The following is a 23,213-nucleotide window of genomic DNA, read 5'->3' as shown; positions in this document are numbered from 1 at the left end:
GGCCATGTGCCCATGGGAGGCTTTATATAGATTCTACCTGATCATCTGTGTATAATGATTGTACCTCCTGGAAATACTGATAACCTTTGGATGCAAGGTTTATACTTTTATTATTTATCTTCACCAAACAAAAACGGTAAAATTCTCTTGAATCTCTCTTGGGCACAGTAAAGGCAAAGATGACAAATGTTTTAAATTAAGTAGCCTAGAGTGTTAAAGCTACAGGGTAACCTCCTGCAGCCCTGGGTTGGAGTAAAGCTCAATGATTGGTTGCTGTTTTTGCAGGTTCTGGGCGAGTCAATGGCAGGGATTTCACAGAATGCCAAGACTGGGGACCTCCCTGCCTTCGGGGAATGTGTGGGGATCGCATCCAAGGCTCTCTGTGGGCTGACCGAGGCTGCGGCCCAGGTGAGAGCCTGTCCACCTATTCTTTCCAGCTTGTGCTCTAGGACATAACACAGCCCCTTAAGGAGACCTTCTCCAGCTCCTCTAAGCATTGATGCAGGAACCATGGACAAGCTGATGGCTTCTGGGCGGGAGGGGCAACACAGGCCGGTGCTTGCATGCAGGAGTGGGGAGGGCAGTGGGCCTCCATGAGTACTGCAGGTGCAACATCCGGAGGTCAGAGGCAGCTTTTTAAAGCCAGGGCTCATTGATGGTTAACCTGAACTTGGGGAGATTTTACTTCAAAATAAACATCCCTAGTTGGAAGAGAATATTCTCGACCTTCATCCTTCCCCTCAAACCATACAAGCTCATCTTCTATTAGTTATTTCCTAGTGCAGCCAAAGGGACCCCGAAGACAGCCTTTTCTGGGAGTGTCTTGTTGGGGGCCCAATGCCATCTTGTTGCCTTTTGGGTTTTGGTTTGTTGGTTTGTTTGGTGTCTTTTTCTGAGTCATCCCACACTTCTCACTCAGCTGCCTAAGCTAGTCTAACTGCTATTGGAAAGAGTGACCTAAACAAGGGCGTGTGAAGCTCTGTGTTAGGAAACCTTTGGGTAACAAAGCCCTAGGATGGACCGAGTCAGGAGCTCCTTGTGTCAGTCTGCACCAGCTTTCTTCTGCCTCTTCTGAGCAGAGTCAGCCAGAGTCAGTTTCACATCCAGGGCAGGTATCCTCACGGTCATATGATGGCTGCCAGAAGCTGTGTGGGCTACCTCCATCCATGACCATGCCCCACTAAAGAGTGGCTCAAAGGCTTTCTCTTAAGAACAAGGAGGCTTTGTTCCCTGATGCCTGCAGCAAACTCCTGATGGTATGTCAAACTGGCATAGGCCTGTCTGTCACCATGCCCTCAGTGGCGAGAGGGACGGGCTTCCTTTGATCAGTTTCCACTAAGGAGTACCTGAGCTTGCCAGCTGCAAGTACACTACAGACCATTGTCTCCCTTGGGCTCGTGGAGGAACATGGAACCTGAGGTGTGCTTTTAACTTTCCTTTTCCAGGCTGCATACCTGGTTGGCATCTCTGATCCAAACAGCCAGGCAGGCCACCAAGGCCTGGTGGACCCCATCCAGTTTGCCAGAGCTAACCAGGCGATCCAGATGGCATGCCAGAACCTGGTGGACCCTGGCAGCAGCCCATCACAGGTATCCGGGGAAGGATGGTGGGGTCTCTGATCTCATAGGCTTCTCTGGATCAGCAGTGGGAGATGGAGAAATGAGCAGAGAATCCTTCAGAGCTTGCAAGCCCAGGTGACTACAGCTGTGCAGATAATGATTGGCCTTGTTCCTTTTCTGGTGCTGTGATGAGATGCCCCCCACAAAAAGCAACTTTGGGGAGAAAGGGACTATTTATCTTATAATTCGAGTTTCAGCCCATTGTTGAAGGGAAGTCGAGGCAGGAACGTCAAGCGGCTCATTACATCATACCACACTCAATAGCAAAGAGAGCACATGCATGCCTCTGCTCAGCTTGCTTTCTCTGTTCTTACACAGTTCAGGACAATGATGCCTCCCATTTCCAGGCTTCAATGAAGGCCATCAAGACAGTCCCCTCTCAAGTCAGTCCCCTCAGGCATGCCCGTTGAGAGACACCACACACACACACACACACACACACACACACACACACACACACACACACCGTGACTGTAGGTGTGTCAGGCTGACACATGCCCTCACATTGACCAGCAGAGTATTGCAAATGTGGACAAGGCAGGAACATGCAAATGCTTTCAGATAGGGTTCTGGGGACGCAGCAGAGTGAAGCAAAACAACAGAATTCATGAGGCGTTTCTCAGCTGTTTACTGACAGCTTGTTCTCTGCTCAGCACTAAGAAGTCTGTGTAAAGTGAGATCTGACCTTTGCCCCCTTTGGTTCTTACTCCATTGGGGTGTGATAACAAGAAAAAGGATTATTCTAGTTCCTGTTGCTGTGATAAAACACTGAACGAAAACAACTTGGGGGAAGAGAGGGTTTATTTCAGCATCCATTTCCAGGTCACAGTCCATCATTAGAGGGAGTATCATGGCAGAAACTCAAGTAGAAACCATAGAGAAATGCCGTTTACTGGCTCGCTCTCAGGCCTGTGCTCAGCTTGCTTTCTTACATAACCCAGGCCACCTGAGGTGGTTCTGCCTGCAGATTGGCTGGGCCCTCACACACTAAGTATCAAGACACTCTCTCAAAGACATGGCCACAGGCCAGTCTGGTTGAGGCAGTTCTTCAGTTGAGGTTCCCTCTTCCCAGATGACTCTATAGGTTGTGTCAAGTTAATAATAACAACTAACCAGGACAGGGATGCCTCAGGGTAAGTGTGACAAGTTTTCTCGGGTCACTTCAGAGATGATGGATCTGAGTCAAGCCTCAGAGTTGAGGTCAAAATCCACAGCACAGAAAAGGAGCCAACGAAACATTTGAGGAGCAGAGAGTGTGTATCACATACCTTGGTGCTTCTGGTGTCGCGGAGATCTGGTTACATAGGAAAGCAGTATGTACTGAAAAGAAAGAGGACCATGTACTATGGGGTAGCAGAGGCCAGCCTGTGGGTGGTGTGCCTACTGTGAACTTAGGCCAGCATTGTTAAGACAGTACAAGAATCCGAGAAGACAGTACCAAGGCTTACAAACCAGAGTGTATATATAGTCAAATGCACCTGAGCCCTTCCCTCCACCAAGGGAAGTCTATGGCTTCAAGAGAGTACCTGAGTTGAGGATGAGGATGGAGTTGATAGATGGTCCACAGACTCCTCTTCACTACCTACAGCTCTCATGAGGGGGGAGGAAGGAGTGGTGGATCTTGATGCCTATGGTACCTATCTAAACCTGTGTTCTCCAAGGAGTTGGCCACTAGCAAAATGTAGCTATTTATCATTAGAAAAGTAGGCAGTCCAAATAGTGATTGGCCTGTGAGTATCTGGTGCGTGCCAAATTGTAAAGATTTGGCATGAACAAAAACTTATATGACAATTTGTAAATTGATTTTGATGAACTATTTCGGACACAGTGATTTAAATCAACTATATTACTTGAATTAATTGCTCTAGTTTTTCTACTCATTCTAATGTGCCTACTGGAAAACTTGAAATCAGGTGTCTTAGGTCTTGGCCTGAGGCCTGAACTCGAAGTTCCAAAGACTAGCTGACCGTATCCCCTTTAAGCCTGGGGCCCAGCATACTCCTGCTACAGCATCTCCTTCCCTTTTCTATTTTCATTCCCTCTTGCTTCATGTTGCATGCTCTTTTCCTTCCTCGGGGTGACTTGAGGGATAGCAGAGCTGGACAAACAATCCTGTCCAGATTCTAGACCAGTGAGTTGCCAGGAAACCCAGGCTCTGCACTGAAGTGCGTGGTGCCCACACCCAACCTCTCTCCATGCTTTGTAGGTTCTGTCGGCTGCCACTATCGTTGCCAAGCACACCTCAGCCTTATGCAACGCCTGCCGCATCGCCTCATCCAAGACAGCCAACCCTGTGGCCAAGAGGCACTTTGTCCAATCAGCCAAGGAGGTCGCCAACAGCACTGCCAACCTGGTCAAGACCATCAAGGTAGGTCACTGTATTGCAGGTCTGGTTGATCCCTGTGCAGAGCTGAGAGAGGAGCAGGGCTGAAGCTTTATCTCCTCAGGTACACGAGTGGCAAGGTATATCCTATAAGTCATGGGTAGGAAGAGTTGCTTACTAATTAGGAGTTATTCACCAGGAAGGCCCAACCAACCACATGATTCCACTCACCTCCTGATTCTGTAGGGAGGAGCTTAGGGCCTGAAATTAGGGGCCTCTCTTAGGGCTGTATGTGGGTATAGCCTATGTGTACTTAAACTGTTTACTTGGGTGGTTTTGAGTGGTCTGGTAGAAGATTGTGCTGTTTTTGCTGGAGACTTTAGAACCAAGAGATGATGTGGAAGGGAAAGGAAATGGGAAATTATAAAAACAACTGCGTTTTTAAAACTCCCTTTGGAGCTAGAGAGATGGCCCAGTGGGGAAGTGCTTGTCGTACAAACATGAGGGCCTGAGTTCACATCTCCACACCCATGTCAAAGCCTGATACATTAGTGCACCTCTGCATTTCCAGCACTCCTACAGCAAGATGGGAAGCAGAGGCAGGAGAATTCCTTGGAAGCTCACAGGCCAGCTAGCCTGGTAGTATACATCCTGGCAAAACAACAGAAGAAACCTCTTAGAAGGGGATGACCCACACCTAGAACCGGCCCCTCACCCCCACATGTACTCACACCTAGAATTGGCCCCTCATCTCCACATGTACCCACACCTAGAACTGGCCCCTCACCCCCACATGTACTCACACCTAGAACTGGCCCCTCATCTCCACATGTACCCATACCTAGAACTGGCCCCTCATCTCCACATGTACCCACACCTAGAACTGGCCCCTCACCCCCACATGTACTCACACCTAGAACCGGCCTCTCACCTCCACACATGCACTGTGGTGTATTCAGGCCCACACCACACTGACATATACTAACATGGATACATATACATAATTACTTAAATCTCCCTGTGACATCCATGCTGTCTATAAATGGTTTTTTGTTTGTTTTAGCATCAACTTTTTTTAAGATAGCGTTCTGTCTTCCTAAGTAAAAGTCATTGTGTGAAAGTCCATGAGTACTTGAGGTGTCGGGGGAGACAGGGTTCCCTCGCAGTGAGGAAACTGAATTGGCCAGGCAGTGGTCTTTGTTGGTGGGTGCTCTAAGCTAGGGCCGTGCACATATCAGGGAAACACATCGTGGGAAAACAGCCAAAACCTGAACAGCAAACCACAAACTCACAGCCCAGTATCATCTCAGTCCCCTCCCCCAGCCTTCAAAGGAACATTGTTAGGAGAGGCAAATACAAGCTCTCTGTGAACCTCGCTGTACCAAAGGGAAAGGGACCGTTTATTTATTTATGATTTTGGATGGTGCAGGGGATCAAACCAGTGGCCTTGTGCATGCTAGGTGAATGAAATGAGGACATGACCGCTCTAAGGTATGGTTGAGGAAACAACCTTTAATTGTAGATATGAAGGAAAGAACAGCCAGAGGCATCTGGAAGAGTTCAGACTGAACGTGGCCTCATGGGGAAGAACAGGAAAGGAAGAGAGGAGAGAGAAGAGGAGAGAGGGTAGTTGGACCTCGCGAGGAGCCGAGAACCAAGAGGAGAACGAGGAAAAGCATGTCTCAATTGGCACGGTTAGAGAAGGAAGGAGAAACTAGAGGAAGGGGAAGCGAACCCTCGGGGCTACAGGGCTAGGGAGGTTTAGGGTAGAGGGCATAGTGAGACAAGCTGAGAGGTGCTGCAGGTACTGAATGAGCCTGAAAGCCTTGATGTGTCTCGGTATGCTGATGGACATCACAGTTAGCTATTTGTTCCAGGTAGACACTTGCTCTACCTTTGGACAACACCCCCAGCCCGACTTCAGTGAAGTGGTCTACAACCTTTCTGTAGCTCAACCTTGTTTTCTTTGTGCTGCAAAAATTGCTGCACAATCCCATGGAGAAGTCCATCACAGAGTGAGCCTCACAGAGGCCAAAGGAAGGAGCATCCATGCAGCCTGCAGCAGCTGGAAGCTGGCTGGAGAGAGCCAGACCAGTTCGCCCAGTCAGCAGCTCCAGAGCTGTTTCAACAAAGAGTCGTTTTAAAAATAAACAAAAGCCCCGTGTGTTTGAAGGCAACAAGAAACTGGATGGAAAATGAAGGAACAAATTAACATCCAGCGTCCTGGTGTTCTGGTCTCCTCATGGCAGCTCATCTCCCTTGCCATCATGACATGACATGAGCAGTTAATAAGCTTAGGCTTTTGAGTCTGGATTTTAGGCTTTGTGTATATCACTCGCCTCATCCACACAGATAGGCTGTGTTTATCACTCCCATTTTGCTGATGGGAAACTGGGACACAAAGAAGTTAAGTAACTGCCTAGGTAAAGCAGCCAGTAAAAGACTGATGCAAATTCAGGCCTGAGCCCCAGAGCCCCTGTTCTCAGTCCTGGCATGCTGCTGGGCTCTTTGGAACAGAGGTGATGAACTCATCCCTCCTGCCTGGGGTTAGCCCTGGCTGTGTTTACAGAGTGTAAGTTTGGGGGCCGGGGTGGAAAGGACAATGTAGTTAAAAGCTATGATGTCATTGTTGCTGCATAATTAACTTTTCTTAGTTAAAATGGTGGGGGGGACTTTAGAAACTACTGCAGCCTCTCCCCTGCAGCCTCTCTCTCCCCTGCAGCCTCTCTCCCCTGCAGCCTCTCTCTCCTGCAGCCTCTCTCTCCCCTGCAGCCTCTCTCCCCTGCAGCCTCTCTCTCCTGCTGCCCCCTCGGTTTTAAATTCTGATCTGTCTGTTAAGATGGAATCTTCTTTCACATTCCCCTCACAGTGTCAACCCCTCTGCAATTCCCTGCAGCAAATAAGCTCTTGTGATGGTCCAGAAGATAGGCCTGTGGGAACCATCAGAGGAGGAGAGCCCAGTGATTACAATGTGGGGCACATAAAGCCTGTCTCCCATGAGCATCACTGCAAACCGGCATCGATTTAAGGGGAACAGATGAACCTATTGCCCCAGCTTGTCAAAATGTGCCCAGAGTTTTCAGTTCCCACTGTGTGGCAGGGTTTGCTGGCCAGTTCTTGAGCGTTGCCTTTCACTCACTAATAAGAAAATGGCAGAGGTCACTTCCTTGGTGCCCCCTGCGCTGTACCAAATGGATTTCCTATTTGAAGGAACGGTTAGGTATCCCGTGAAACAGAAAAACCAACGGATCTTTAATTTCCTGAGCAGTCAAGAGAGTGTCAGTCACGGCTGCATTTTTTGCTGTCTTAGCCTCCTTAGTGTGTGTTTGACTTGCGCCATGAGGCCGTGCCCAGACGTACGCCCAGCTGCCACACCCTTCCAGCTACGAGGAAGGGAGCAAACAGCATGCCACTGAGACCTTAGGTCATCTACTGATGGCATTCCTTAAACTCCCCAAGCATAGCCCAGCGAGAACCCACTTCAGCCTGTCCCCTGCCAGGGAGGGCTCTCACTGCAGGGTGAGTTGCAAGAACACCGCCGGCTGAGTTTCTCTCTCCATTATGCTCATTACCTAGCCTTGAATCAGCTGTGAGGAATGGAATGGTATTTTAAATGTGCAGCCACTCAGGTTTGAGTGCCAAGTGGAAATTATGCAACCCCAGCTTTTGTTTTGCTGAGAAGTTGAAGTTTGGCCTTGTCGTTCACCGCAGAGTGAGGGCTTGGATTTTTGCAATTAGGCCCTTCCAGTGAGTGCCGCAGACACCCGATCCGGCTCTCTCTAATTGAATTTGACTTGGCTGTAAGTATATTTTTTCTGGTCATCCTTATGTTTGGACTGGTAAGGTAGAGTCCTTCAGATCGGGGTGGGGACCCCTCTGGGACATCTTAGGCCCTGCTGCCTTGGTTGTTGTCTAAGGTCTGTAGGAAAGAAGCGAGTTGGTGTCTCGGGTGGTGGTTTGAGACATGACAGCAAGTAGCAGAGTGACTGAGTAAATCATGTCGTGTTTCCAGGTGCTAGTTTTATTGGGGAAAGCAGGTGGGCACTCAGTGATCTTTAACCCCTTGAGTCCTTGAGTGTTTTCCCTACATGCCTGGGAGGTTAGACTGAAGACTCAAGGAAGAGTGGGCTCAGGGGCAGGGGGTGCTCTTTTCCCCAGGTTCTGAATATACAACCCAGTGAATTTACCCCATTGGTGTCGAAGGAGACGTTCTGTGATATGGACCGGGCACAAGGAAGCATTTGTAGCTGCTCGGCATTTCCCTGTGGTGCTGACTTGAGTGTCCATTTCACTTAGGTTGGCTCAGTCACAACCAGTAGAAGCAAAATTGGGAAGTGAAATAATAGCTTTACAGATCATCCTTTCTAATGCCCAATGCCTCCTTTTGAGGAAATAGCTTTTCCCTTTTGAAAGCCAAAGCAGGTGGGTGATGTAGGTTTCTGCCATAGCCCATGTTGTTCAGTGCCGTCCTGTGAATAACAGTGGGCTCCATGAGATGTGGTTTTTAGGATCTGTGCTGAGCCAAAGAAAAAAATCCTCTTGGCAAGCCATTGGTCCATGTTTTTAAGGCTGTGCCACTGAGAACTGTTCCTTCAGATTTACCTCGAATCATCTTTTCAGTTTGTGTAAGTTCAAATGAGGGTTGATGACCTGGTCAGATGGTTCCCATTCTTGCAGACAGAGAAGGAGGTAGGAAAGGAGCAGGCCTGAGTTTGGAGAGGGGAGAGGAAGAAAGGAAACCATGTCATTTCAGCACCCAGGCAATGCAACTTGTGGAATTGCCCAAGTTCCTTGGTCTCCAGAGTTCACTTTGACCATCCTTCTGCTTCACCCATTTTCTTGGCTGGGACCATTTGTATCAGGCACCTGCCAGGTGGCCTCCACCACCGTGCCTCCCACTGGTATCCTCTGTGTCTTGGTAGCACCCAACCTTGAGGAGCTTATAACATGAATAGCACAGTGAGATCAGCACTTTGAGGTAACCCTTTTCCATATGGCCAGGGCAGCAATGTAGACTCAACATCTAGTGAGTACAGGAGGGCAATTAGAGGTGGGCCATGCATGTGAGCAAGAAGTAACAGGCATTTGTTAAGGTCTCCAGTGGGCCTCGAAGAATGGTTGAATCTAAGAGGTTAGAGCAGGGTCAGGGTCTGTTGGGTGAGGGAAGCCAGGCACCGTAATTACTGAGGATGGTAAGTGAGCAGGCTCATGGGAATGAATGCCTCTGAAAATATTAGCATTGTGGCTATGTAATTATTATCCCAAGCTGCCAAGGCCTGGCTGGAATGCCGTTGTTACTCAGAAATAGCCTTCAGTATTACAGTGCCTGCCTCCTCTTGCCTTACTGAGGAACAGCTCACTCCCACCTCAGACCCAGCTGCTCAGACAATGCCAAAGCCTCCGGTTTGTTTGTTCACTAATTGTCTAAGTAGGCTTTTATAGATTGCGCATAAGGATTAAATTAAAAGTTTAATTGGTCATCTAACAAGGAAATTTGCATTCTTCTGCAAGCCTAACTGCCTTCTCCATGTAGCCTTCTGCTAGAAGACAGGGCAGCGGTGCTCCTTCTCAAGCTGCTTTGTTGAAGAGGTGGAGTCCAAGCTTGGAGAAGCTTGACCTCAGGTGTTAACCCTTTGTAAGGCAGCTTGACATGTATCCCAGGCCACATCCTGGATCCTCACAAGCTGGCCATGAATCCACATGTCTGATCACTCAGTCCTCTTGTGGAGCCTGCTGCTAATTAAATACAGATGAGGCATAAAATGTATAGAGGAGAAACACATTATGTCGAGAGCTCAATGAATCATCTCAAGCTGCACATACTGAGTAACAATAGTTAGATTGAGAAATAGAACCTAACCAGCACCCAGAAGTCACCTCTGCCCTGGCTTTGTGTATTACTGTCCCAGCTTCTGCAGAGTGTCACCCAGCTTCTAACACCCCAGTTAGTTGTACCTGTTTTTGTACCTTGATGAATGGAATTGTGCAATAGGTACCCTTTTGTGTGTGACCTCCTTAACTAGATAGACGTATGCGTGCGTGTGCGTGCGTGTGCGTGCGTGTGTGTGTGTGTGTGTGTGTGTGTGTGTGTGTGTGTATGTTAGGAATTGCCCATTTGGTTGGGTAGGTCTAGTCTACTCTTTTGCATTGAATTCCATTGTCTTCATTCCAAGATGTTGGTCTTACAGGGATAGGATAGCTTTAGATGTAGAACTTAGGAAAGTTGGAAGTGTGAGGGATTGGAGATTTAGCTTAGGGGTAGATTCTGGTTTTCATTCCCAGAAACAAAAAAGGGAGGGAAGGGGAGGGAGGGAGGGAGGGAGGGAGGGAGGGAGGAAGGAAGGAAGGAAGGAAGGAAGGAAGGAAGGAAGGAAGACAGGCTGGTCAGAAGTGTCACACCGTGTAAAGGATCTTTGTCATTTGTGAGGGAATAGACAGAGGAGAGGATTCCAAGAGGCTCCCTTCTCAGAAGTGGAAGAGACAGCAAGACTGCTGTCCTGAGCTGCACATCTAGACTGTTCCTGAGGATGGTTACCTGGGCCTCTGGTCTCCAGCAGGGATGGATCGCTCCAATTGCTTCCTACTCATTGAGGAGTATTATTCCCATTGAACCATCCTCTCTTGTTGGGTGTTGTGGCTTAGGAATGGTACATGCTTCTCAGTGGGATGAAATCTCCATTTCTTTCCCATCAGGCCCTGGATGGGGATTTCTCTGAAGACAACCGCAATAGGTGTCGGAGTGCTACCACCCCCTTGATCGAAGCTGTGGAGAACCTGACCGCGTTTGCCTCAAACCCTGAGTTTGTCAGCATCCCTGCTCAGATCAGCTCTGAGGTAGGGGAGTCTGCAGCAATCGCAACTCTAGAGTCTAGGCCCATTCTGTAGGAAGTAGAATGAGCCTGGGTAGTTAAAGCTCCAAAGACCTGTGTGGGCGCCCTCTGGACTGTGTTACTGTAGTAAGCACAGTAGTCTGCAGAACTAAGTAGTGTACACAGGACGTTGCCATACTGTGTCACTATGGATGGTACTTCGTGCACAGTTGCTAAGCTCAGTGAATGTCTATCTTTTAAGAAATAATAACTTGATACTGAGAATAATCTCTGTGTCTGGGATTGGGGCCAATTCATTCGGGAAGTGCATCATACTCAAAAAAATTTATTTAAGAAAAGGAATATATATTATTTCAGGAACAAGCCCGGACCTACCTTGTCCCAGTCTGGACCCTTTCTGTTACCGAGCTTCCTTCTGCAGAGCAGAAGTACTGACTATAAGAATAAGACTTTCTAGGGCCCAACCTACTAGTCCCTGCACACTCACCTTTCACTTCTCTGTTGCTTGATCTTAGGGCTCCCAGGCACAGGAGCCGATCTTGGTCTCAGCCAAGACCATGCTGGAGAGCTCATCGTACCTCATCCGCACCGCACGCTCTCTGGCCATCAATCCCAAAGACCCGCCCACCTGGTCTGTGTTGGCTGGACATTCCCACACAGTGTCTGACTCCATTAAGAGTCTCATCACCTCTATCAGGTCAGTGTCTCGTCTAGAGAGAGTTCCCAGCCTGCATCTGGATAGAGTGGGAAGGGATTATACCCATCGTGTCATGCTGATCATTACTGTAATGGCTAATCTTGATAAAGAACTTGACACAAACTAGAGTCGCCTGGGAAGGAGGAACTTCAGTCGAGGAATTGTCTCCATCATACTGGCCTACGGGTGTGTCTGTGGGGCATTGATGATTGATGTGAGAGAACCCAGCCCACATACTTGTGCTATTCCTGGGCAAATGGGTCTGGGCTACATAAGGAAGGTAGCTGAGCCAGCCAGTAAGCAGCATTATTCCATGGTCTCTGCTTCAGTTCCTGCCTCTAAGTTCCTGTACTGAGCTTCTGCTGTGGCTTCCCTGTGAAATAAAAGGAGTTTTCTTTCCTCCCCAGGAAGTTTATTACAGTCACAGAAAAGCAAAGTAAGAAAATTACAATCATTTCTTTCTTCTCTCTTTTGAGACCCATGAATAGTACTGTCCACGATAACAACAAATCTAAGCACCTGTTATAAACCAGATATTATTCCATATATTTTACCTACATTACCTTTTCTGATCATCACATCTTAAAGTAGATATTATCATTGTTTCCATTTTAACTACTGTGAAGTTTTGGTTAAGAGAACTTAAGAGATGTTCTCATGGTCACCCGAAGGCTCCAGTCACAGCCCTTCTAACCATCACACTGAATTATCGACTCGTAGGAGCTTAGAGAGCTCTACTGTTCAAGTTCTTTTAGACTAGTAATAAGACAAAAGGAATATTCTACAGCCCACACTAACTCTGGGTATTTTGACCTTCTTGGTAATACCCAAAGGCTGAGAAAACGACATTTCTCAAGTTGAGAAATTAGTATCCTACAACATGGAATGTGTTTGTTTTCTTAGTTATAGCATTTTGCTTCTTAATTGCCTCTGAAGCTCAAAGCCATACTTAAACTTTTTCTTACTGTAGTGCAAAGACAAATCCTCTGAATACTTCAGCTCCTCCTGCAGCCCATGAGCTTATGACTCGTGTGCACTGTAGAACACTGAGCGTGTTTGCACTGTAAATGATGCTGCACTTTCACTTTCAGTGACTCAATGAAGAGAAGCTGGCTTGCAGAAGCATTAGGGCCTGAGTTTGGATAACTAGCTCCATATAAAAAGCCAGGCCTGGGTGTGTAGTCCTAAAACTGTGGGAGACAAATCATGAGGATTGATGGGCCTGCTAGCTGCCACACTAGCCCCAGCTTCAGAGGGAAACCCTGTCTTAAGGGACAAACACAGAGACTGATAAAATAGGACACTTGACGTCCTCTTAGAGTCTCCATGTGCTGATGTTTGCAAGCAGTTGTATACAAATGTACAAATGGACACAGAACACACACACACACACACACACACACACACACACACACACACACACCTTTTTTTACTTTAGTGGAAAGTGGAAGAAACACCCAAGTGCAAATTGCTTCCTTTACAGTTGCCTATATTAGCTTGAGAGGAAGGGCCAGATTCCATTCTTCCTGCTAGAAATACGTCAGGTACAAGTGTTAATTAAGAAATGCGTGGGCTCTGTACCAGGTTTTGCTGAGCAAGCCTCAGAGATGCACTGCTTAGTCAAGGTGATCATGTCGAAATGTGACAGGGGCTCCTCGCCCACCAGTAGAGGAGCAAGATGTGACATGTTGAAGTCTTACGTACTTTTGTTTGGTTTCCTCTGTCCCTTTTAGGGACAAGGCCCCTGGGCAGAGGGAGTGTGACTACTCCATTGATGGCATCAATCGGTGCATCAGGGACATTGAGCAGGCCTCCCTGGCGGCAGTCAGCCAGAGCCTGGCCACGAGGGACGACATCTCTGTGGAGGTAGGCTGGAAACTCCAGAGGAAATGGGAGGAGATGTTTCTAATGTTGGAGTGTGATAATGGACAGCCCTCCCCTGTGGCACCAACCAGGGAAGTCAGGCGAGGGAGTAGTCCCAGTGTTCAGAAGAGAAAGAGGGCGTGGGAAAGAGCATGCCAGCTAGAGAGGAGTGTTCAGACCAGGCTAAAGTTTGCAGGAGAATGGCCACTGTGGGCTACTTCTGTGTCCTAAGGTGGACCGCTGTGTTCAGTTGCGTGGGTCCGTGCAGGAGCAGGCCTGGGCATGCAAAGCTTGAATGCTTCTCTCTGGCCACATTTTTGTCTTTGAACTTTTTTGGGCAAGTTTGGCATTAAACTCTAATGCATTTGATCCCATCCAGAATAAAGAGTTGTGCCCCGAGTTGTTATTTATCTCATATGTGTGCATTGGGAAGGGGGGCTTAGCATCCTATAATTTAGACCACTTTATCCTTTCTCTCCCTGTGTGTTATACACATGTGTGTATGGGAGTTCTCACCCATGTGGAGCTGGAGACCTCAATTGCTCCTCTATCTTTTTTTATTTTTTTAAGACAGATCCTCTCCAGAACCTGGAGCTTACCCTCAGCTAGGCTAGCTAGCCAGTGAGCCCTTAGAATCCCCCACTCCCCTGCACTTGGGTTATAGACACGCAGGTCCTCGTGCTTGTTTATCATACACTTTATCCCCTGAGCATCGCCCCAGCCTCACTTTATCTGTTCTTGGTAGTCTCTCTTGAGTTGCTTGTTACCCAGGCAAAGTTCACAATCCATACTTATTTCTCTACTAGAGCACAGTATTCAACATTCAGAAAGCGTTTAGTTTGCATGGATGGTGTTATTACCTTACTGCCATAGAATGTAAGCATAACGAGCTCTGTCCCCGCTCTCTAAGCAGTGGACCTAGAGCTAAGCAATGCTCGTTTTCATTAATAGAGCTCTCTGTTCTACTTCGGCTTCACACACACACACACACACACACACACACACACACACACACACACACACACTTCCAGGAAATGAGGAGCAGGACTAAGCATTGTAACCATGTGAAAAGCTAGAATTACTCTTTTAAGCCTGTTCTTCAAGGTGACATACATACAGTTAACACACGTGCAGTGTGTGTATTGATGACTTGTCTTTAAGGAGCCCCCAGGTCAAGAAGCCGAGATGAAGCCAAGTTTGGTGTCACACACCCTTAATCCCAGCACTCAGCAAGCAGAGGCCGTTTGAGCTCTGTGAGTTCGAGGACAGCCAGGGCTACTTAAACACTACCCTTCCCCCAAATTCCATAACCACCACCCCGGAAATGCCCCCTCTCCATCCCTTCTAAACTACATCCTCTGCCTTATCTCCCCTAATAAGTAGAAAATGTACCCCCAAGGGCTTTCATTATACAATATTGAATTTAACAAACCACCTATCATAAAACACCAAAGGGTTTCTCTGGCATTCTTGTCGATAATCACATTAAGTGTGTGAGGATAATAATTAGCTAAATAAGGCCTTTGGACTCTAGGGAAGCTGCTGTCCGCCTGCCCATCTCTCCAGCTCTTTTTTGTGTTGTTTTCAAGCTTGCCCCTTAAGCTTTTTTTCCCCCAGAGTGAACTCTGCCTGAAGCCCTCGTGCTCAAGTGCACCATGGTTCTGTGGCAGGGTAACAAATGCAGGAAGGAGATTGTCACTTTATTAGATGACATGTGGGACGTACATCTATCTCTAAGATGCCCAGTGCTTTTGTCTAGTAACGCTGAGCCTATCCAGTTCCTAAGGTGATTCTGAGAAGCGGATGGGATTTTTCTGTTTCAAGTTCATCTCCAGCTTTGAATTTCTCATCCCCCACCGACCTCCTCCCAGCGTTGTCTGGCTTTCCTTCCCTATCTCTTAACAGCCTGAACTCCTTTCCTTGGCACAAAGAGCTTAAACCATGTCAGACCTGATGAGTGTCAATTCCAATATTTGCCTACAAGCCACCAAGGACAGTGAGCAAAGTCTGACTAAGCTCTGCATATAGCCCACCTAGTGTCTTCATGATGCACCCTCAGAGAACCGATCACATTTTCATATCACCCTTTCCCTCCTCTTTAAGTTCTGAGAACACCAAGACCTGGATGTTCCCTTAGTCTCCCATGAGCTGCCATTTGGACCAAGTTGTCTCTCGTTGGAAAGTACAGCTATTCCACATTCCCAGTAATCATGCTATATAACCTCCCATGAAGACACCACCAGCATCAGTTGTCAGGGCTGTGGGAATGAAGCCAGTGAGAAACACTTCTTTCAGGCTTGCCTCATCGCTCATCTGAGGAGAGAGAAGGGAGCAAGGCAAGCCAGGGAATGGAAGATCAGGGGAGCATCCAGACATTCTGATTTCACGCAGGTCCCCTTGTCCTTGATAAAGGGCTTTTCAGAATGACACAGCACTGTAGGGAACTATTAGCAAATGACCTTGACAATTCTCTACCAGGCCCTGCAGGAGCAGCTGACCTCGGTGGTCCAGGAAATCGGGCATCTTATTGATCCCATTGCCACCGCAGCTCGAGGGGAAGCTGCCCAGCTGGGACATAAGGTAATGTGCAATCAGGGAATCCTGCTAAGAGAGAGAGGGGAAGTGTGTGTGTTGGGAGGTGGGCTTGCTCCGGCTGGGACCTCCAGATGTGGAGGTCCTCCACATCTGGACAAAACAGGCAGCAGGGAGCCAGATCCACCCGTGCTCTGCCTCCATCCTCCTTCCTGGTCTTCAAGGGCTCCTTTCAGATGCACCCAGAGAGGTTTGGGGAAGTGTCTCAAGTAAAGTTCTTGCTATGCGAGCCTGAGGACCAGAGTTTGGATCCCCAGGACCCACATAGCTAGAGGCAATGATACACACCTGTAAACCCAGCACAGAGGAGGCAGAGGCAGGGGGATCTCTGGAGCTCATAGGCCAGCCATTCTAGCCAAATCTGCAAGCTCCAAGTTCAGTGAGAGACTCTATCTCAGAAATTAAGATCAAGGGACAGATGGCTCAGTGAGTAAGAGAACTCACTGTGTAAGAATGGAGACCTGAGTTTGAATCTCAAGCAACCCTGTAGAAAGCCCAACATTGCTGTGTGTGCCTGTAACCCCAGTGTTGTGGGGCAGAGACAGGCGGATTCTGGAGATTCAGTGAGAGATCCTTTCTCAAGGAAATAAGGCAGAGTGATCAAGGAAGACACTAGACCTTTCTAGTCTGTCACATGTGGAAATGGTCATACAGACCCAATCATACACATGCACACACACCTTACACACAAATAAAATAAAGTGGAGAGCAATTGAGGAAAATACCAGATATCAGTCTCTGGCCTCCACATGTATCCAAATATGAGTGCAGACACACATGCACATAAAGGCACAGCAAGTCAGCAGTAGCCCCGCTCACATCTCTATAAGATATAACCTAATGAGAACAACAGAGCAGAAGTATTCTTATTGCTGGCCAGGAGTCCCTTCTCACTGTTGGCAGCAATGACTAGTGTTGTTCTTTCTTTCAGACACTGCTACTCATACCTGGGCTTGTCCTCATAATTCCCCCACCACTTGCTTTGTTTTTGACCCAGTGCCTACTTGTGTGTGGTGGTCTCTCTCTGCGTACATCCCCAGAACACTTGCCTTTCCTCCATGTGATGGGAAAAAAGCCTTAATGAAGACACAGGCTGAAGATTTACATAGAAATCTTCAATCCTCAATGGGAATCCTCGGGGCTGGGGATTTAGCTCAGTAGTAGAGCGCTAAGGCCCTGGGTTTGATCCTCAGCTTCCAAAAAAAAAAGGGGGGGGAATCCTCGCAATGAGTTATGACTGCACAAAAATGAGGAATTAGACTAGCCATTGGTGCTGGTTTGTTTTATTAGGGTGAGACTAGATGGAGCCAGATACAAAAATATGGTCCTTTAGCTGTTACACAGAGGGGTGTCACTCTATCACCGTCAGGCTTCATATACATCACAGAGCAAGAAACAGATACCTAGCCATGAACTTCTCAAGTCTGAGGGCAGCAGCACTCACTACAAATTAAAGTATGAAAGGCAGCAGAGATAAGCGGGTGGGAGCCTAGAGCCAGGCTGTGAAGTGAGCCCAGTCCCCACCTCATCTCCACCCAGCTGCATCACTTTAGCATACAGCCCACACCTTTGCCTTAGTTTCTCTTCATCTGGATCTGCCTCTTAAAACTGGAGCAAGATTAAGGAATTGGATGGGAAACATTTAACGAAGAGCTAGCACAGGGCATGTGCCTGATAAATATTTGTAACATTTGGCTCTAGGGTACCCAAATGTCCAGCATATATACATGTGTTGCATGTATGTGGGTGGCACCCAAATGTCCAGCATATATACATGTATTGCATGTATGTGGGTGGCACGGTCCGCCTGAAGGAAGTCTATCCTAGGGCAGTATGATAACTGTCTTGATCTGTTTTGTTTTTGTTCTTTTGGTTGTGAAGTTCGGTTTGGTTTGGTTTGGTTTTACCACTGGTGACCATACCCCAGGACCCCCTTACTTACACATTAGAAAAGTGATTTACCACTGAGCTGCATTCCCAGCCCTTTGACAAGCTTTTTTATTTTCCCAGGTTGAGCCAAACAAAGCAGCTAGACAGTGGTAAAGTCAGTTGGCTTTTATTCCACTCCCGAGGTTTGGTCAGGGCTTGGTGGCGACGCCAGTTGGACTGTCTACTGCGAACCTTGCGATTCTCTCCACCTCACTACCATCTCCTTCTTCTAGTCCCCTTCCCTTCCGAATCTGCAAGATGTCCTTTATTCTTAACAGTTCTTACTTACAAAACTAACAATTTATAAAATTGGGTCTAAGTCTAGTGTCTACCTCTAAATCCCAGAGTGAGTTTCTTACCATATATGGAGAGGAGATGGAGGATTCCTTGAAGGAAGAAAACCCAAGCAATAGACTGTTAAATAGTGGTTATTTTTGAAGGCAAGTTATAGCCAAATATGTCTTTTCCTCTGAGTCATCCCGTCCTTGCTCCAAACCCCCTTCTCACCAAGGGGCCCCTCCAGAAGGAGGCCTGAACTTACATGATGCATCTGGGACTTCTCTTTCTTGAAAGGTGACACAGTTGGCAAGCTACTTTGAGCCCTTGATCTTAGCTGCAGTTGGGGTCGCCTCCAAGATGCTGGACCATCAACAGCAGATGACAGTGCTGGACCAGACCAAGACACTTGCAGAGTCCGCCCTGCAGATGCTGTATGCAGCCAAAGAAGGTGGAGGAAACCCCAAGGTATGGTTCAAGGCATCAAGGCTGGCTTGGGATTCCAAGTTCCCTCCTGTGTTGTCTTTTCCAGTCTAAAGGAGAAATAACCCAGTGACTTTCCAAACAGGCAAGAGTTGAGGGTTATTCACAAGTTCCCTTTTCTTGGTAGGCTATGTAGGCAGGAGAGTGCATGGTATGATTATTATGGGAACAGAGGCGGTATACTTACTGTGTCCCTGCTAGGTGTTGATACCTAACTTGCATGAAGGAACACCATTTGCTTTCAGTGAAGGTGATTTCTGTTCTTCTTATAGGATGGTGATTTAGTTTACTTAGTTATTTTTGCAGGGTTGGAGGGCCTCATACATGCTAGGCAAACACTCTTACCACTGAGCTAACTCCCCAGCCCAAGAGATGCTAATTTAACATTAACAGTACCCTACCACTACCACCCTGTCTGTCTGTAAGAAGGACATTTCTTCAGGAAGTTTCTTTTAAGAGTCAGGCATGGCAACAGTCTCTCATGAATGACTGACCTTGTGCCACATTTTGCTTAGAACTTAAGAAGTGGTAACAGGGCCTGAAGAGGTGGCTTAGAAGAGCGCTTGCTGTTTTTGCAGAGGGCCCGGCTTCCGTTCCCAGCACCCACATCAAGTATTGCACAACACCTATAATTTAATGCCCTCTTCCAGCCTGTACATACATGGTGTATATGCATATACTTAGGTGTACATGCATATACACATACCCAAATAAACAAATAACAACTCAGCAACAGCATGGGTATATAAAGAATTACAAAAGAATGTGGTGCCTTTAGAAAATTGTAAGCAGTCTGGTTGATCTAGAATGCACAGATGAGGACCACAGTTGGACAAGTTGGATCAAGATGTACTGATACATCTCATCTCCTTTGCTAGGGAGTATGTCTGTTCTATAAGTCGTGGGAGCTAGTGGGAACCGTTGAACAGGGAAATAGCACCACCTGTTCTAGTTTCTTTCTGACCCAGAGCAACTTAGAGGAGCAAAGAGCTTATTTGGCTTACACTGCCAAGGCAGTCCATCACTGAGGGAAGTCAGGAAGGAAGTTAAAGCAGGGAGCTGGAAGAAGCAGGAACCATGGAGGGATGCTGCTTACCAGCTCGCTTGTTCCTGGACTTGTGGACTTGTGCTCAGATCGCTTCCTTGCTCACCCAGGACCACCAGCCTAAAGGTGTGCCATCCAAAATGGGCTGGGCCCTCAGTTAAGGAAATCCCTCACCGACATACCCTCTGACCAGTCTGGTAAAGACAGTTCCTCACATGAGATTTTTGAAGTGATTCTAGGCTATGTCAAGTTGACAGCTAATGCCAAGACAGACCCATATTTTATTTTATTACTTATGTCCACCCCCCCCTCTCTCTCTGTCTCTCTCTCTCTCTCTTCCACCCTCTCTTTCTCAGAAATGACCTAAATGGCTTTGTATCCCAGGGATGGCCTCAAATTTGTAATCCCCCTCCAAGAGCTGAAGTAACAGGCTTCACCCCAGTAACAGGCATCAAGTCTGCTCCTTTAGACCTTTTGCTTAGAGGCCCAAAAGACCACATAAATAATCAACTTAGATGTGACTGTTTGGGGGAATATTTTTTAAGCTTTATTTGCTGTTGGTTTGGTATTGTTTATCTCATTTATAGAAGAAACAAAGTTAAAATGTTGTCAGACTGGCAGGTTGGCTCAGCTGGTAAAGGTCATTGTCACCAAGCCTGTTGATCTGAGCTCAGTTCCCAGGACCCACAGTGTTGAAGGAGAAAACCAACTCCTTCAGTTATCTTGTGGCCTCCACCCATGTGCTGTGGCAGGCAGGGTCTGTCTGTCTCTCTCTCTCTCTCTCTCTCTCTCTCTCTCTCTCTCTCTCTCTCTCACACACACACACACACACACACACACACACACACCATGCATCATACACTAAATAACTGTACACGTTTATTTTAAATAAACACATAATAAAATGTTAAGTAGTCACCAGTAGTTCTGGTTTGTTAAAACAAGCACTCCAGGGTCTGACTTAGACAAAAAGGGTTCAAATCCCAGTGCTGTCTCTTGCTGGCAGCTTCATTTCCTTGTCTCGTCTCCTGAGCAGTAAGGTTGATTATGAATGCCTTCTGATAGAATCTGAATGAGAGTGGTGTTTAAAAACAAGAATGTGAGGTGTAACTCAGTTGACGGAGCACTAGCCTAGCATCCACCAAGCCCCGTGAGCGGTGACACAATACCTATAATCCCAGCCCTTCCCGGAGGAGGCAAGAGGATCAGAAGTCACGGTCAGCTGTTCTTCGGCTACATAGGGCGCTTGAGGCCATTGAGGGCTGACACCCCGTGCCAATCAGACCAGTAATAACACAAGACGCCAAGGCACGTGCATGCGCCCTTGAGAATCTTCTGGGTCATCCCACCCCCATTCTCTTCTATAGAATTCCCTTCAAGTTTGCTGCATGCAGCCCCCAGCCTAGCCTTATCCCCTTGGGATTACCTGTTGTCCTGCCCCACCCCTAAAGTTTTGACAGCCATTCCCGCACTCCTGTAGGCTTCTCCCATTTTCCATGCTGCTCTGATGTCTTTGCCTGCCATCCTGGCCTTTGTAGTGGGAGTCCCATCCGGAAGGAAAAGGCTCCTTGGAAGCCGTCCTCAGACACGTGTCCAAGAAAGAACAGATGTGGTTTTTCTCGAGGAGCAGTAATAAGGAATCGCTCCAGACCCTAAAATAATGACTTCATTGTTGGCCTGGTCGCTTCGCTTCCTAGAGGGCTGCTGGTTGTTAAAGTGTGATTTCATTGAGATCCCGCTACATCTTTGGACGTCTAAAGCTAGTGTGCTCAGCCAGCCCACAGTGTATGGACTGGGGCCAGGCTGTTTAAAGAAGATGAAACTTGCCCCTGGGCTTTAGAGCAGAAGGCCATGGTGAGGAAGTCATGCCTAGGGATGTCATAGAGGAGGTGAACTCTGAGCTGACACTCCAGAAATCTGTAAAACTCAGATATGAAGCCCATGGGATGAGGAGACGGCTCCATCAGTAAAGTGCTTACCACTCGAGAACAAAGACCTGAGTTCAGACCCTCAGCACCTGCCTACAAAACTGGGCAGTGCAGTACACGCAGGTGGTTTCTGCCCCAGAGACCTGAGGCTCACTGGCCAGCCAGTCAAGCCAGAGAATGAGCTACAGATTCAGCAAGAGAACCTCTCTCAAAATAAGGTGGAAAGTGACTAAAGATGACACCTAAGGTCAACCTCTGATGTCTACACTCATGTGCACATGCACACATGCAACTACACATACATTCACACACATGAACATATATATATACACACAGGAGAGAGGAAAGAGAGAAGGTGAATAATAAAGAAGAACAAACCTTCTAGAGATTTCATTAGCTCATCTCAGGGGCAGACAGTGAGGTACTTTATTTCTGGGCTATCCAAGAGCAAAGATGTTTACTGAGGGGTTCAAAGACCATTCTGTGGTTCACTGAAGCTTTCCCTGAATTACATTCTCATTTCCAGAGTTGTTAAGGTCAGACCCTGGCTCTACTTCGGTCTATGGCATCCTCAATGCCTACTCCCAAGTGGCTGTGTGCTGACAAGCTAGGTTTGGCACCTGCCCTCAGTGAGTCAATTGAAGAGACAAGGAATGGCGAAAGGCAGAGAAAAATGTATTCGTTACAGCCACATTGGGAAGAAAAATAAATAGAGGCGTCCAGTAACTTCCAAGTCCCAAGTTTAGGTTTAAATTGAGGGCAAGAAGTATGCATGGCTAAGCAATCCAAATCATGGTGTGGTCCTGCCCATCACCATTGTCTGGCCTCCAATCTCTCCAGCAAGGTGGTCCGACTAGTGTCCAACTGTGAAATCTCTTCCTAGAAGAGAGCTTCCCTCTAGGACTTGCACCAGGATTCAGCCTTTGCTTTTCCCAGCATGAAATTCCTGGGGGAGACTCCAGTTTCTTGGGGAGCATTGTTTCAATAGTCTGTCCGCCAGAGGGAGAAGCACAAACTGCCCTCCATAGCACAAACTGCCCTTGTTAAGAGTTTGCACTCCAGAGACCTGTGAAGGCCGCAGGTAAAAGCAAGCCTCTGATTGGCAGTGGTTCGCCTCACTCCCCGAAACACGGGTTTAGCTTTGATGCGGTCATGTAGAGTTGTGTCAATAGCTTTGACATTGCAGCTGAAATGTCAAGGGAACCCCCCCCCCCTCTGTCTGACCTTGTGTAACCAGAACCTGTGGGTTTAGAGGCTTTCCCTAGAGAGTTCTGCACAGGAATACCACCTCTAAGACTCGTAGGAGAATAAGGCCACGAAGTCAGCTATGGAACTAAATCATGAGCTTACTCAGTTCCATCCCAAAGGCAGAATAATGTGTGTCCTGACGAGCGTCCCGAGGATAGCTGTGAGAAAGAAGCGTGTTTGACATCTTCCCAGATACCATATTTGAGGAGCTCTTCTTGTTTCCCAGGCCCATGGCTCACACTGCCTCTTCATGGAGTTCTTTGATTTAAAAACAAAAACAAGGAGTTCCCCTTGTCTGTGTCCCACTGGCTTCCCTTCCTTCATATTCACCAAAGTAAAGATGCAGTATCTTGGGCCTTTGGGGAGGTCCACAACCCGGA

At 47.5% G+C, this 23,213-nt stretch overlaps 1 protein-coding gene across 2 annotated transcripts in view; it reads left to right on the top strand.

Annotated features, from left to right (window-relative positions):
* The window catches only part of Tln2 (talin 2), a 423,718-nt gene that overhangs the window by 339,893 nt on the left and 60,612 nt on the right, over positions 1-23,213 (top strand). For both annotated transcript variants that reach the window (XM_036191895.1, XM_036191894.1), the window contains exons 35-42: positions 286-408; positions 1,446-1,589; positions 3,826-3,987; positions 10,636-10,776; positions 11,288-11,469; positions 13,203-13,335; positions 15,811-15,912; positions 18,427-18,597. In XM_036191895.1, coding sequence (XP_036047788.1) covers positions 286-408; positions 1,446-1,589; positions 3,826-3,987; positions 10,636-10,776; positions 11,288-11,469; positions 13,203-13,335; positions 15,811-15,912; positions 18,427-18,597 — 1,158 coding nt within the window. The remainder of the gene's footprint in view (positions 1-285; positions 409-1,445; positions 1,590-3,825; positions 3,988-10,635; positions 10,777-11,287; positions 11,470-13,202; positions 13,336-15,810; positions 15,913-18,426; positions 18,598-23,213) is intronic.

This window comes from Onychomys torridus, chromosome 7 (genome assembly GCF_903995425.1).
Source record: "Onychomys torridus chromosome 7, mOncTor1.1, whole genome shotgun sequence".
NCBI classification, from domain to species: domain Eukaryota; kingdom Metazoa; phylum Chordata; class Mammalia; order Rodentia; family Cricetidae; genus Onychomys; species Onychomys torridus.
Note: the sequence above shows the minus strand (reverse complement) of the source record. Positions and strands in the feature narration are given on the sequence as shown.